The 15,901-nt window shown below is 35.5% G+C and overlaps 1 protein-coding gene across 2 annotated transcripts in view; it reads right to left on the reverse strand.

Annotated features, from left to right (window-relative positions):
- CFAP44 (cilia and flagella associated protein 44) overlaps positions 1 to 15,901 on the reverse strand; it is a 122,825-nt gene that overhangs the window by 10,422 nt on the left and 96,502 nt on the right. The window contains exons 27-31 of one of the 2 annotated variants that reach the window (XM_031959667.1): positions 14,204 to 14,399; positions 11,054 to 11,164; positions 10,063 to 10,193; positions 8,383 to 8,499; positions 3,011 to 3,212 (exon numbers count right to left, since the gene is read on the reverse strand). In XM_031959667.1, coding sequence (XP_031815527.1) covers positions 3,011 to 3,212; positions 8,383 to 8,499; positions 10,063 to 10,193; positions 11,054 to 11,164; positions 14,204 to 14,399 — 757 coding nt within the window. Of the gene's footprint in view, positions 1 to 3,010; positions 3,213 to 8,382; positions 8,500 to 10,062; positions 10,194 to 11,053; positions 11,165 to 14,203; positions 14,400 to 15,901 lie in introns of those variants that run through there. The other variant, XM_031959668.1, reaches the window with a different exon arrangement.

The following is a 15,901-nucleotide window of genomic DNA, read 5'->3' on the forward strand; positions in this document are numbered from 1 at the left end:
TTTTATTAACTATATGTCTCTGGGAAGATTACATGTCCTGTCTTACCTACAATTTCCTCATTTGTGAAACAGAATAACAATCCTCAAAGGATTGTTGCTAAGGTTCAAATGGAGATAAAATGTAAAAAAAAAAAAACATTCCACAAATCTTAAAATACTATATCAATCCCAACTAGTATTATTATAATTCCTATTTCCATGCCTTTTCATAAGCCACTGGACTTGATTTAAATTTCTTCTATGACTTTCTTTAGCATTTGTCATTTACTTCCTTTCAAAATCTTGGTTGAAGCTTGCCTCCTCTTTCTCTCATACACTAACTGACTCACTTTCTTCTTTGCCCTATTTCATTAGGATTTTGTGTTGTTGTCCAGTTGTTTTTCAGTTGAGCTGGACATCATGACCTCATTTGAGGGTTTTCTTGAAAAAAAATAAACTGGATTGTTTTACCATTTTCTTTTCCAATTCATTTTTAGTTGAGGAAGTTGAGGCAAACCAGGGTAAAGTGACTTTCCCAGGGTTACACAGCTAGTAAGCATCTGAAGCCATATTTAAACTCAAGGTGATAAGTCTTTCTGAGTTCAGGCCTGGTCCTCTATCCACCACCATGACATTTAGCTGCCCTAGGATTTTGTGTATAGTTTGCAAAGCTTTAATTCTACATTCAGGCACACATCTCATAGGATTTGGTCCTGTGAACTCCATCTGGCCCATCCATAATGCCCAGAGAATCAAGGGAAATGTGGTTCTTTACATCCTTTCAAAATCTTGGTTGATTCTTTACTCGTTGAGTAGTGGGCCTGGAATCACAAAGATCTGAGTTCAAATTTAAATACTCACTAGCTGGGAAAGTCACATTACCCTATTTTGCCTTAATCCACTGGGAGGAAAAATGGCACATTACTCAAATATCTTTGACAAGAAACCTTCATGGATGGCATCAGAGTGCTCTGCAAGGTCACAAAAAGCAGATGTGCTTGAATGACTAAACAACAGCAGCAGTATCTGACTTCAAGGCTAACTCTCTACCCATGCTGCCTCTATACACAAAATAAATATGAAATATTTAAGGGGAAATAAATGAATCAAAATTTTGGAACAGGATGTTGTATTAGAACTTTGGGAACAGTACAATCTATCAACTTTTCCATATTTGGTGGTTTTCCTTGTCCTATGACTGGCAAATTCCTCCCTTCTGTTCTTCTCAGTCCTGTGATTCAGTTGTCATCTGCCAAAATGCTATTTCATTGCACACTTTCATCTCCCTTCAGCCCTGTGAGACCCCCTTACCTTCCTCTGCTTTCTTCCTCTGTTGAGCTCTGTTCTATCATTAAAAAGCTCTCCTTCCCCCTAGATCTCTATCACATTCTTCCATGGTCTGATGATTTTCTATTTAAAATACTTCATTTCTTTCTATCCCTTCCAATGTTTGCAAATCAGACCGTACCTTCTATAATAGAGTGCCAAGAAAACCCCTGTCATACATACATACAAACATTCATACAAAATACATTTGCAGAAAGTACATGATATGCAGTGTGTTCTTGTACAGTCCTATCTGACTCTTCATGACTCCATTTTTAAATTTCCTTCTCCAGCACATTTTACAGATAAGGAAGTCTTCCTGACTCTGGACCTGTTATTCTATCCCAGTGGTCCTCAAAGTGTAGTCCAAAGAATTGTTGGGGTCTCTGAAACCCTTTCAGAGGGTCTACAAATTCAAAATTATTTTTTATTTCTAATATAGTAAATAGCTATAAATATAACCCATGTGAATAAAAACTCTTTGAACAGATGCTCGATAGTTTTTTAACAACATGAAGATACTGAGAACAAAGGTTTGAGAACCACTGCTATCCATTGTGCTACCTATTTGCCAACCACTGCCTGAGGCTAAATAGTAAATAAAAATAAATAAGAACTGGTCAGCACCAGTCCTGGGGTGGTGGTTGTGTGAGTAGAGAAGAAGAGAAGTAGTGGAGGTAGAAATAACAAGATTTGACAACAGAAGGCCTTTGTGGGGAAAACAGCAAAAGTAGCAAATGGATTTCAGAGCTTGAGGTCTACGGTTACTCAAAGGTCTCTGGAGGCCTCTACTGGAGCAATATAATCATTACAAAGAGAGGTTCTGATACTATTAATCCCACATAATTTGATTATTATCCACTGGATAATAAGGCTCACTGGTGCGAGGGATTAGGATCCTTACTGAGTTTGAGAAGAAAAGAGTTGCCTATCTAATAAAGAAGACCTGAGTCCAAATGGGGATTAAAATGGATATAAAGGAAAAGGCCAGGAACCAAAATTTCTCAGAAACTTGAGCATACAAGAAGCTGAAGGGACTTTAGAGTGACCCAGATGCTGGAGCACAAATATAAAATTATGGAGCTTTTCCTGGACACATGAAATGTGCTTTTGAGCAGTCCCTGCCCCAGGTTTTGCTCTGAATATTGACACAACACCAGGCTAAGTCTATTCCTCATGAATAGGAATTATTCATGATTCCTTCTCCTTCATGACTTAACCAGGCTGGTAAAAACTGGACCCTTGGATATAAGCTAGTGATGTAAGGAATCACTGAAGGAAATAAACAAAAAATGAGTAGTCGGAGAAGTAAGGGAAATCGAGGGGTAGCCGAGTTAGAAGGGCTGCTAGATGGTACAGGAAGCCTCCTCTTGCTAAATTCAAATCCAGTTTCAGAAGGCTATTAGCTGTGTGACTCTGAACAAGTTATTTTTACCTTGTCTCAGTTTCCTCATTTGTAAAATGAGCTGGAGAAGGGAATAACAAATCACTCCAGTTTTTTTGTTTTTGTTTTGCCAAGAAAAACGTAAATGAAGGGTCAAATACAACTGAAGAACAAGTCATTTTCATCATCATTGCCATCTAAAGCACTTGTATTTATTGGGAATGTTAAGGAGTCAGTGAAAGTCGCTTCCAGTTCTTCATTTTTATCCCCAAAGTTCCTGATTGTTTCTTGATTCAAGCCAGGATCCTCTAAGTGACTCACTTTTGATCTTTTTGGCCATCTCTCTCTTTTCAAAAATAAGCTTTTTACGCCGTTCCCGGCAATCTCTGTTGAGTTCTTGCTGCTCTATGTTCTCTTCTTGGAGCTGTACAATTCTTTCTTGCAGACGTTGCAGGGCAGTATTAGAAAATACCAAAGCGTTGGAGAGGTCTTGGGGTATTTCTCCAAATTCCACACACTCTATCTGCCGGAAACGACAGGCAAAGGTATTACGAAAATCTATGATTTGAAAGAACACAAAACACTCCTTTTCTTCAATATCTACTGCTTCTAACATGCCATGGGTAAATCAACAAGCATTTTAAAAAATAATAGCTTTTTATTTTCAAAATACATGCGAAGATAGTTCTCAACATTCACCCAAACAAAACCTTATGTTCTAAAGTTTTCTCCCTCCCTCCCCAACCCCTTAGGCAGCAAGTAATCTTATATAGGTTATAAAGAAGAGCAATTCTTCTCTATATATTTCCACATTTATCATGTGGCACAAGAAAAATCAGATCAAAAATGAGAAAGGAAAAAATGAAAAAAAGAAAAAAGCAAACAACAACAAAAAGTGAAAACACTATTTGTGATCTACATTCAGTTTCCATAATCCTCTCTCTGGATGTAGATGGTTCTCTTCATCACAAGTCTATTGCTCTAAATCACCTCTTTGTTGAAAAGAGCCAAGTCCATCAGAATTGATTCAACAAAATTTTTAAGCCTCTACTGTATATCAAAGACTATGCTAAGCTATGGGGATGCAAAAAAATTGAAAAATAAAAACAAAACAAAAACAATCAGGTCCCTGGTCTCAAAGATCTCACAGTCTAATGGGGGAATAACTATGTGCACAAACAAAATATATATAAGATAATTGGAGATAATGTCAGGGGAAAGGCATCAGCATTAGGGAGCATCAGGAATGACTTCCCTAAAGATACTCATCTGTCACTTCTGCAAGAGGAAAAAGAAAAGGGAATAAGCATTCATTAAGTACTTAGGATGTGCCAGGCACTCATTATCTCATTTGATCCCCTCTTATCGTCCCCATTTTACAGGTGAGAAAACTAAGACAGGAGTTCAAGTGACTTGTTCAGAGTTGCACAGTGTCTGAAACTAAATTTGAATCCAAGTCTTCCTGACTCCAGATCACTGTGTTGCCTCATAGGCCAATAAGATAGATAATATGCAAACAACAATATGTAATAAAAAAAAATGCTTACAGGATAAATTGGGAAAAATCTCAGTGGAAAGAACTACAGCATTAGAAAGGACCAGGAAAACTCCCTGCAGATACTCATCTGCAGGTGAGAATAACTAAGGAAATATGAAAGAGCATGGCCAGAGGCTGAGAGCAACAATAGCTATATCTTGGTTTCCCCTTTACCGCTCAACTCTATAAGGGCGTCAGGGAGGGACAGCAAAATTTCATCTCCCATATGAGCAGTGTACCTAATATGATTGTTATAGTCGCTAAACTTTTGTCCCAATTCTGGTTAAAAACTAAAGATAAATGTTTCCTTAATATAGTAAGGAAATGCTATACAGGTGTCTGTCTAACTAGATTTAAATTTGGTTCTACACAGTTAAGTGATGGATTGTCATGGTTAAAACCTCCAGTGATGAATTTATGTGAGGATATTCATAATGGGTAGGCATGGGTGATTTGACCCCTGCATCTTGGAGGGAAAACTTGGATTGATGGGATTATGGAGAAAGTCACTTAGCATTGAATATAAACAATGTAATTAAGGAAGATCCTGTACCTTCCCTTGACTTTCCAGATTTCTGATTATTTCCTTGGGTGTAAAAATCTTAAGAAAGTTTATTTCATCTTCAAGCCAATAAAGCAGGATCAAAGGTAACCAGAACTACTCAAATATACATTATTTAAGTCCGTTTCTTCAAAAATAAAATTCTATTTTGACAGAATAAACTGTTACTAAGTTATGATAAATTTTGTTTGTCATGATCTTAAAGTCTAGCTTTTAGTTTAATGCAGTTTAAAGCCAATTCTATTGAAGACAGAGATGGTGGGAATTGGGAGAAGAGAAAGATTGAATAGAAAGAGAGGGAGGGAGGCAAGAGAAGGAGGAAAGTAAAAGAGGAAAGGAGGAAGGGATGGAGGAAGGAAGGAAGGCAGGAAGGAAGAAAGGCAGGAAGGCAGGAAGGCAGGAAGGCAGGAAGGTAAAAGAGGGAGGGAGGAAGGGAGAGAGGAAGGAAAGAAAGAAAGAAGGGAGGAAGGAAGGAAAGGAAGGAAGGAAGGAAGGAAGAAAGGAAGGAAGGAAGGAAGGAAGGAAGGAAGGAAGGAAAGGAGGGAGGGAGAGAGGGAAGGAGGGAAGAAGGAAGGGAGGGAAGAAGGAAGGGAGGGAGGGAAAGGAGAAGAGGAAAGGGATTCTTGGAAGGGGAAAGAAGAGAGGATTTGTTTTATGGTTTTACCGAAGATAATATGTAAAATGAAAGTCATAACATCCTCAGAATTGAAATGGCTCACCTTTAACAGGGTATCACAAGTAACCTGGGCATAACTTTTCCTAGTGACTGCTTTATAAGTGGCTGACAGATAGCAAAAGAGAGTGTTTATTATGTTCAATAAAATAGATTTAATAAACAATCCTCTTCTTAATAACAGGACATTAGAAATATTGACTTATGATGTGATTTTAAGATTTAAAAAAAGGATAAACTAATTATAGCCTTTGTCTTTTTCATTCAGACCATTCTGTCTCAAATCAAATTTATTACACCCTCTATTCGAATAATAACTAATAATTATATAACACTTTTTGGTTTACCAAGTGTTTACTATTGCTTTACTAATTTGATTACAACAACTTTTGAGACTGATAATGTAAGCATTATTTAAATTTCCATTTCCCAAATAAAGTGGCTTAGCCTACACAGAGATAAAAGGTTGTACTTCAATTAAGTATTAGAGACAGTATTTGAACTCCTAATTCTAAATCCAGTGCCATTTCTACCATTCCACCATAGAATCTTAGCACTGGGAAGATTCTTGAAATTTATCTAAGATACCTAAAACATGAATACCTGACAACCATCTTGCCTTCCCTTGATGCCCTCCAGTGGCAGAACTAACCAAAAGCAGGATGAGCTTATTTCCAAAGCAATGAGTTGTTTGTTTATTTGTTTTCCCAATAAAATAAAAACAATTTTAAACTTTTTTTTAAAATTCTGAGTTCCAAATTCCCTCCCTCTTGCCTTCCTCTCTCCCCTCCTTGTGGAAGATTACATGTGCAATCATGAGAAATATTTTCATATTAGCCACTTTGCAAAAGAAAACACAAACCTAAATAAACAAACAAATGGATGGATAAGTGAATGAATAAATAAATAACCAAGAAAAATAAAGTTTTTTAAAAGTATGTTCCATTTTGTATTCAGACTTCATAAGTTCTTTCTCTGGAGATGGATAGCATTTTTCATCATGTGTCTTTCAGAACTATCTTGAATTATTATATTGCTAAGAATGGAAATCATTCACAGATGAACATCATACAATATAGCTGTTACTGTGCACAATATTCTTCTGTTTCTGGTCACTTCACTTTGCATCTGTTCATATAAGTTTTTCAGGGGTTTTTTCCAAAGCATCCTTAGAATCATTTTTTATAATACAAAAGTATCCCATCAAAATCATATACCACAACTTGTTCAGCCATTCCTTAATTGATGGGCATTCCTTTAATTTTCAATTTTTTGTCATCACAAAAATGTTTTTGTGCATACAGGTCTTTTTTTTTCTTTGATCTATTTGGGATATAGATCTGATAGTGCTATTGATGGGTTTAGGTGTATGCATAGTTTTATAGCCTTTTGGGCACAGTTCTATACTGCTTTCTAGAACGTATTGATCTGATCAGAACTCCACCCTTCAGCACATTAGTGTTTTAATTTTCACCTCCAACATTTTTCTTTTCTGTCTTATTAGCTAAACTGATAGACACGAAATGGTACCTCAAAGTTGTTTTAATTTGCATTTCTCTAATCAATAGCGGTTTAGAGAATTTTTCACATGATTATAGATATCTTTGATTTCTTCTAAAAACTCTCTGTTCATATACTTTGACCATGTATCAATTGGGAAATGCCTAATATTCTTATATATTTGACTTAGTTCTTTATATAGTTGGAAATAAGGCCTTTATTAGAAAAAAATCTTACTGTAAATTCCTTCCCCTTCCCCAGTTTCCTGCTTTGTCTAATATTGTATTGGATGACATTGGATTTGTTTATGCAAAACCCTTTTAATTTAATGCAAAGTTATCCATTTTATTTTACATAATGCTCTCTGCTTCTTGTTTTGTCATAAATTTTTTCCTTTATCCCTAGGTCTAACAGATAAGATCTTCCATGTTCCCCTAATTTGCTCACAATATCACCCTTTTTGATTTTATAAAGGTATGAAATGTTGGTCTATGCTTAGTTTCTTGCTAAAGAGCTTTCCAGTTTTCCCCCAAAATTTTGTTAAATAGTGAGTACTTGTCCCAAAATCTTGGCCCTTAGGGCTTATCAAACACTAGATATTTGCTAGTCACTACTGTTTATTGTGTTACCTAATCTATACAACTAGCCCACCAATCTGTTTCTTATCCAGTACCAGATCATTTTAATAATCATCACAAAGCTTTGAGTTCTCAAGGATACTCGTCTGACCATCCCCACTTCCCACTTTACCCCACCACCTTTTATGTTACACATGCTCACTTGGTCTCATGCCCTGTCTTCCTCATGTTGTTAGAACTTCTTGTAGGGAATGGAATGCATTATTTTTCATCTTTGGATCTCTTTGTTCAGTATAGTATCACGTATATTTCTTAGAGAGTCAAGACTGTTATAAGGGTAAAGATTCCAAATGTGGAAACTTTCTCCAATACAGATTGGAAACTTTTCTGAAACTTCTATTTTAAGGAAACTTCTTGGACTACTGTGACTTTAGGTGACTAACCACAGTCATACCACCTGCATGTGCCAGACAAAGGATCTGACCCAAGTTCTTTCAGATTCACATGCTGACCCTCTTTCCCACTATGACATGCTGCTCTCCCCAAAGTAGGCACATGATAAACATGTGTAGAATCAAACTGAATTTGAGCCGAACAAATTTGGGATTCTCAGAAATGTAAGGATATGTTCCCTTTAGTGGCCTCTGACTCTCTTTCTGAAATAGCTTGAGGTTACTATGCTCAGAGTGTAGATGCAAGCCCAAACTTTTCATAGGAGAAAAAAGTTTTAAGGACAATCAGAGTCAGTAATTTGGTGGATTTTCTTCCTTCCTACTTTTTCTTCCTTCCTTCCTTCCTTTCTTTCTTCCTTCCTTCCTTCCATGTAACTGGGTAGCCCATTACCTGGTGTAACTTTAGAGGTATCACCACAAGCAGTTCATTCAGTCTCTGCTGCTTCTCCCGCTGATAAGCTTCAAGGGCATCTTCTGCTGTTACCAGATTGGCTGCCACTACTTTTACCTGTGGGAAGTCACCATACCCGAAATCAATCATGAGTGAAATCTAACAACCCCCTAATATTTATGCATTGTTTAAATCTTTATTTTATATGGATTATCTGATTCTCCCAACAACTCTGTGACTTGGTTGATATTATCTTTATTTATAGATGAGGAAACAGAGCAAGAGAGATAAAGTGACTTGTTAAATAGCTATTAAGCATCTAAGGCAGAATTTCAACTCAGGTCTTCCTGATTCCAAGGACAATTCTATCAAGTAGCTGCCTCTGAGAGAATTCATCCTGGATTTCATAAACAGGCCATCACAGAGGACTAATAAGAACATGTCAGCTTTACTGAGTGTTGTTCTGTTTGGAAGGTTACATTTGATACTCTGAAAGGATTCCATAAATTTTTTCTTAGTTAAGTTCTGATGTATACTTCTTTATTCTCATCCATATGCCCCAGGGATCTATGAACATCCTGCCGTTTTTAGAAGCATCAATCAGGGATCAGAGAAGTTCTAAAGATATCCTCTGGACTTTCTTGCTGGGCCTGGAGTCAGGAAGACCTGAGTTCAAATATGGTCATAAGACACTTATCAGCGGTGTTACTCTGGAAAAGTCACTTAACTTATGCCTGCCTCAGTTTCCTCTAATGTAAAATGGGGATAATAATACCACCTACCCTCCGGGGTTGTTGATTCTTAATAAAAGTATATTCTCTCTCTCCCTGTCCCTCCCCAACATCAAGGTGAAAAAAAAAAATCTCTGTGGGATATCTACTGCATTGTTTAGTTTGGGGTCAATAACACTCAATTAATTTGTAACTTGGAGGGAAATGACCAACAGAAAATACAATTCTATCAGGGAAGGACAAAACTTGGAATTCAAATGATGAATTAAAATGCTCATTCTTCATCTTTTGTAAGACATGCAGTTTTCAAATAATTTCCCCTTTGGAAAAGGAGATATAATTTCTTCTAAAAAAGAAACCTGAATATGAATAAAGTTGAAATGGGATTGTTTCAGAACTACTCAGAGGGAAATGAGGAGGGAAAGAACAAAGTTACTTAACCATCACACTAGTCTTCTGGAGAGGAAAGAAAGAAAGAAAGAAAGAAAGAAAGAAAGAAAGAAAGAAAGAAAGAAAGAAAGAAAGAAAGAAAGAAAGGGAAGGAAGGAAGGAAGGAAGGAAAGGAAAAAAGGAAGGAAGAAGGAAAGGAAGAGAGGAAGGAAAGAAAGAAAGGAAGAAAGGAAGGAAAGACGGAAGGATGGAAGAAAGGAAAGAAGGAAGGAAGGAACAGAGGGAGGGAAGGAGGAAGGAAGGAAAGAAGGAAGGAAGGAAGGAAGGAAGGAAGGAAGGAAGGAAGGAAGGAAGGAAGGAAGGAAGGAAGGAAAAGAAAAGGAGGAAGAAAGAAAGTCCACCCAATTACTGACTCTGTCCTTAAAACTTTTTTCTCCTATGAACCAAGAAGTAATATCTAAAACCTAAAATCTGTATGGGTAAGGGCTACCATGGCAACAAAGTAAGAGCTACTTTATAATCAGAAAGGAAGGTTGGAGAAGTTGAGAAGACATGGTACTTTTTTGCCCATTGCTTCATATTCTTTTCTGAGATTTTCAAGTGTTTTCTTCTCATCACTTAAGGCCTCTTCAATATCTAGCCTTTTCTCTCGAAGCTGAAGAGTCATTTCATAAAGGGCTGGGTCACAATCTGAGACACAAAGGTACATAAGATGGCTTATTTGATATAGAATTCAGAAGTTCTAGGAATCTAGCCCTTTTTGAAATTTGAAATTACATTTAATGATCTGCTGCTCATTCTATTATAATCACTCCTAGCATAGATAATAATAACAGTTGTGTTAACCCATCATTCACTGAAAATACAGATAACCCTTGCTTTCCAAGGACTATTTATTAGAAACTTATATAAAATGTCCCAAGAATATTAGTGAAGTTTAAGGTTTAATCTCTTTAAAGTATACTAAAACTTTTGGGACATCCTAGATGAAATATCCTGGAACATCAAATAAATTTTTTTTCCCTAAGACTATTCACATACCAAGAACATTAAAGAAGTTGACCTCTCTTTGGAGCTGATTTCACAAAAAACAAAACAAAACAAAACAAACAAACAAACAAAAAAAAAAAACAATGAGTATAATTAACAAGGATTACTGGAAAATGAGTACAAATTGAAGTAATCCAAAATATTAGCAATATAGGAAATCAAATAGGTGCTCAACGATATAGTCCTTTTGGGAAAAATACAAATTTTTCATCATATATATATTAGAGTCACTGAAATTTTTTAAAAATTGCTTTGCAATGAATAATAATAACTTTAGACTGAGACTTTTCTGGAAGTGATTCAGCTGACATTCCCTAGCTTTTTGCCTGGTTGGGAGGTCATTACAGGAAAGCTTTCCATCAATTATCAGTTGGGACACATACCTATCAGCTATTATCTTAAAAAAAACTGCTGAATTATATGATCAGACTACAATTGCTTTATTCAATTAATATGGTGCAACCATATTACAATATGGGAATTAATATGGTATAGCTTACTTGCTAAACCCATGCTTTCATCAAAAGCTTCATCTTCTGATTCTGATTCTTCCTCACTACTTTCAAAGCTGGACTCCTCATCACTGTCTTCTGCGCTACTCCCTTCTTCTTCTGAAACAGAAATGTATCTTTGTTAAAAGCAAGTTTAAAACAGATCTATTAGGAATAACTACAAAGGAGAGTTTCAAAGCTTGGTCTATTCCTTGAATTTAGAAAATAAATAAAAAAAAACCAAAGTATTTTCATTATTTATCCCTATTTTATCCCTTAAATTAAATGAAAGTAAATTAGTACACTGATTCATTATTCTTGCTTATGTAAGGTTAGGATTAATTAAATTAATCAGTCAAATCAAATCACTCCCACCCCAGTTAAAATGTATCAAGATGTGTCATGATATTTTATTAATAACAATAACAAAACCTAGTATTTTATAGTTCTTTAGAGTTTGTAAAATGCCTTACAAATATTTCATTTTACCCTCACAATTATTAAAATGCCCATTTTGCAAAAAAGGGAAACTGAAGCAGACAAAGATTACATGATTTGGTTCAGGTCACACAGTCAGCAAGTGCTTGAGGTATGATAAGAACTGAGTTCTTCCTTATTGGATATCCAGTGCTTTGTCTAATGAACCACCTAATACACATTTGGATTATTCACTAGAGGCTATAAACAAGACTTGAACACTTAGGAAGTATATTCAGATGGCTAAAAGTCTTGGACATGCCCTTTGTGTCTCCTATTAAAACTAATGGCAGTATCAAAGACTTCCTAAAGGAGATGAGCCATAAGTATTCATTAGCTAGTTCTCTATTATATTTGAAAGAATAATATTATCAGTCTCTTCAGGCACCATTCTATTCTAAGCATAAATGCCAGAATACTCTCTATAAACACCACTTTTAAAATGTCACTGTCAGGATCAAAAACTTGTGCCTATCCTATGAAATCTGAACTATTCATTTCAGCAGCATTCATAGCTTCAATTCCTAGCATTTTTGACAATATTTAAACAAATAAAGTTGCTCCAAAAGTAACCATTAGCAGGTAACCAAGAGCTATGGCATAATAAATAATAATAATAGTTATTATTATTATTACATATATCACAATAATGATAAGTTAATTTTATTAGCTATCTACAGTGAATGCGTGTCAAACAATAGATTGACAAACTTTTACTGCCATTATTTCACTTGATCCTCAAAACAGCCTTTTAAGGTAAGTGTTCTTGGTTTTATACATGACAATTCTGAGACTCAAGAAAAGGCTTGCTCAGTCTCACATAACTAACAGGTTTCCAAAGCATTTGAATAGAGTGTTCCTGACTTCAAACCCAGCATTCTAGCCAAATGGCTTCATGCTACTTAAGATGCTTCATCAGAGTCATAGTAAGTAATCAAAATTAAGGGGGGTAAGGTCGAGGGTCAGTGTCAATTTAGAATAACAACAACAACAAAAGACGGGGTCAAAATGCAGGTCAAGATCAAAATCCCAAGGCCTAAGTAACAGGAATCAGATGCAAAATGAAACAAAATTAAGTTGTTTGATAGGAATATCTGACTATATCCTTCCTTTTGGAAAAAAAAAAGCTTATGATTTATTATTGATTGTATTCAAATAATTTGAACCTGAGACGTTAGGTGGGGTATGCTCTAGTATTATACTGGGAAGCAGCTTTTTGTAAATAGAAATCAGGAAATCAGGAGGATATAAGTTCAAATCTTATCTCAGTTGCTTACTAGCTGTAGTATTGCAAAAGTCAACCCCTCACAGCCTCAGCTTCTTATCTATAACGTGGAGATAGAAATAGCATCTACCTTTCAGGACTATTGTGAAAGTGTCTGAAATCCTTTCCCCTCTTACAATATGATTCTTATTATTGTTAAATTTTATATTAATATTTATATATTTATATTTTCTTTCTCTATATATTTTTTCTATATATGACTCTGTGAAGTATTTGTATTTTACAAGGGAGATGAGGACTAGACATGTAAAGTAACAGCTAAGATCTCTCACATAGGGAATGATCAATCTGGGGTTCTTTTATCTCCAGATCTAATATACTTTCTACTCTGCTAATCTGCATAAATGTGTATGATCAAAAAAAAATAACATCTTCTGTTGATCTTATGCTTTTGTTGCTTTTTAATATAAGACAGTTACTCACCCTAATCCAGTGTTGGTGGAGCTAGAAATTGGACCAATCTTGCTGGAAAAAATTTGAGGATGGGGATGGGAGGGTTGGGAGGGGAATGTCTGAGGGTCCATACAGCCAGAGATCCTACTCTTAGGCATATACCCTAAGGATATCAAAGATGGAAAGGTTCTCCCAAATATCGAAATAATCATAGCAGCAAAAAAACTGGAAATGCAATTGCTCAACAATTGGAGAATGTCTAAAGAAAAATCATGGTGCATAAAATTAATGGGATATTATAGTGTTGTTCAGTCATTTGACTCTTTGTGACCCCATTTGGGGCTTTCTTGGCAAAGATTCTGGAGTGGTTTGCCATTTCCTATAATTCATTTACAGATGAGGAAACTGAGGCAGACAGGATCAAGTGACTTGTCTTGGGTCACATAACTAGTAAATGTCTGAGGCCAGATTTGAGCTTGGGTCTTCCTGACTCCAAGACTAGTACTCTATTCACTACACCACCTTTACTGCAAGGGTAAGAAATGAACATGAAATAATCAGAGAAGCACAGGGCAGGGGGTAGGAATGGATGCAATGACATAAACAGAATCTGAAAAAAAAAAGCCAATGCATACAATGACAAGTATGGTGTTAAGGGAATGAAAAAGAAAATGCTGAGTTATTAAAATATCACCAAGGAAGAATGAAGAAAATGTACATCTTTCTTCTCCCTCTTTTGCAGAGTTGGGAGATTGACAGTGACTTTGTAATGTTAACTATATTGTAAACCAAGCCATTGTGTTGGTTGGTTTTACTAAACTATTTGTCTTTTCTTTTTTATTCTTTGTAAGAAGGAATGGCTCACTGCATAGAGGAATGGAAAGATATAAATTCAGAAATCACTATGATATAAAATTCAAAAATATCAACAGAAATGAGAATATTTTTAAAGGGCAGCCACTTCTATGTTGGACTATAAAAGCCTATAAAGGATTGATACAAACCCTCCTCTCCTTCCACTTCTTTTTTCTTTACACGCTTAATATTCTTCTTCAACACTTTCAGGAGGAAATTTGCAAATTTGTTATTTTCTCCAAGAGTTGCCTGGAAGTTGGCATAAATTGCTTTTTCTTGATCCTGGAGTCTGGTAATTTCATTCTTTCTATTTTCCATCTCTGAAAGGTTCTCATTTATTTTCCACTAAATAACAACAACAACAACAAAGCAAATCACAAAATAAAATTTTTATCTGTCAGGGCCAGATACTGGTGGTTGTTACTTGGGACACATGTGTATTACAAATTTTAGTGGGAATTTTATGGTCATCTATTCATTTATCTATTTATTTGTTCTTTTTAAAATTTATCTATAGTTATCACAACTTTCCCCATTGTGGTTTCAAAAGTCCTGGTTGACACCAGAAATTAAATGGAAATTTTGGGGGAGTTTTGTGAAAGCCACTGATGACATATGAAGGCCAGCAGATGACACAGGAAAGTTTAGAAACTCAGAAATGCATAAAATACATGTATAGTATTGTATAATATAGATATATTTTATCTTTTATTACTCTAAGTACCCCATAAAAGAAAAAGAAAAATTCAGACATCTCTAGTTCAAAGGAAGGCTCAAAAATTTTTACTTGGATTTTCCAGATCAAAGGGGTACCATACCCCTAACTCCCTCAGTGTGAGAGTGATATTTGTTATTTATTAGTTGGTTGGTAGTTTGATTTCGATCCAGATCTATGATTCATCAGCACTAGAAAATTCCTAGCATAGGAACTCCTGCCAATGAAAAGCTGCAGCTGACTATCTTAAGAGTTTCCAAGGACACCAAGCTATTAGGTAATTTGCTTTGAGTCCTATAGCTAATATGTATCATGAGCAGAATTTGCACCGAGATCTTTATGAAAGAGTAAATCTTCATTTTGTACTGTCTACTTTTAAAATATGTGTGTACTAGAATTCCACATTACTTTCAAAATTGTTCTGCTTATCTGTGCTTCCTTCTGAACTTTCTTCTCTTCCTTTCAGTAAATTTTAAAAAATATTTTAATGTTTCTCCCCTTATCTTCATTAGATTGAAAGGTCTTTGAAAGCTGGGACTGTTTTTTGTCTTTATATAGTCAGTGCCTTGCACAGTAACTCAAACATAGTAAGTTTTAATAAAGACTTGTTGATTAGGCCTGGAGAGACTTACACGAACTGATGCTGAGTGAAATGAGCAGGACCAGAAGATCATTATGTACTTCAACAACAATACTATATGATGATCAAGTCTGATGGATGTGGCCTCTTCAATAATGAAGATGAACCAAATCAGTTCCAATAGAGCAGTAATGAACTGAATCAGCTACAACCAGCAAAAGAATTCTGGGAGATGACTATGAACCACTACATTGAATTCCCAATCCCTATATTTTTGCCTGCCGGCATTCTTTATTTCCTTCACGGGCTAATTGTACAATATTTCAGAGTCCGATTCTTTTTGTACAGCAAAATAACTGTTTGGACATGTATACTTATGCTGTATTTAATTTAAACTTTAACATATTTAACATGTATTGGTCAACCTGACATCTAGGGAAGGGGCTAGGGGGAAGGAGGGGAAAAATTGGAACAAAAGGTTTGGCAATTGTCAATGCTGTAAAATTACCCATGTATATATCTTGTAAATAAAAAGCTTTATTTAAAAAAAAA

The sequence above is a fragment of the Sarcophilus harrisii genome, chromosome 3, assembly GCF_902635505.1.
Source record: "Sarcophilus harrisii chromosome 3, mSarHar1.11, whole genome shotgun sequence".
Taxonomy (NCBI): domain Eukaryota; kingdom Metazoa; phylum Chordata; class Mammalia; order Dasyuromorphia; family Dasyuridae; genus Sarcophilus; species Sarcophilus harrisii.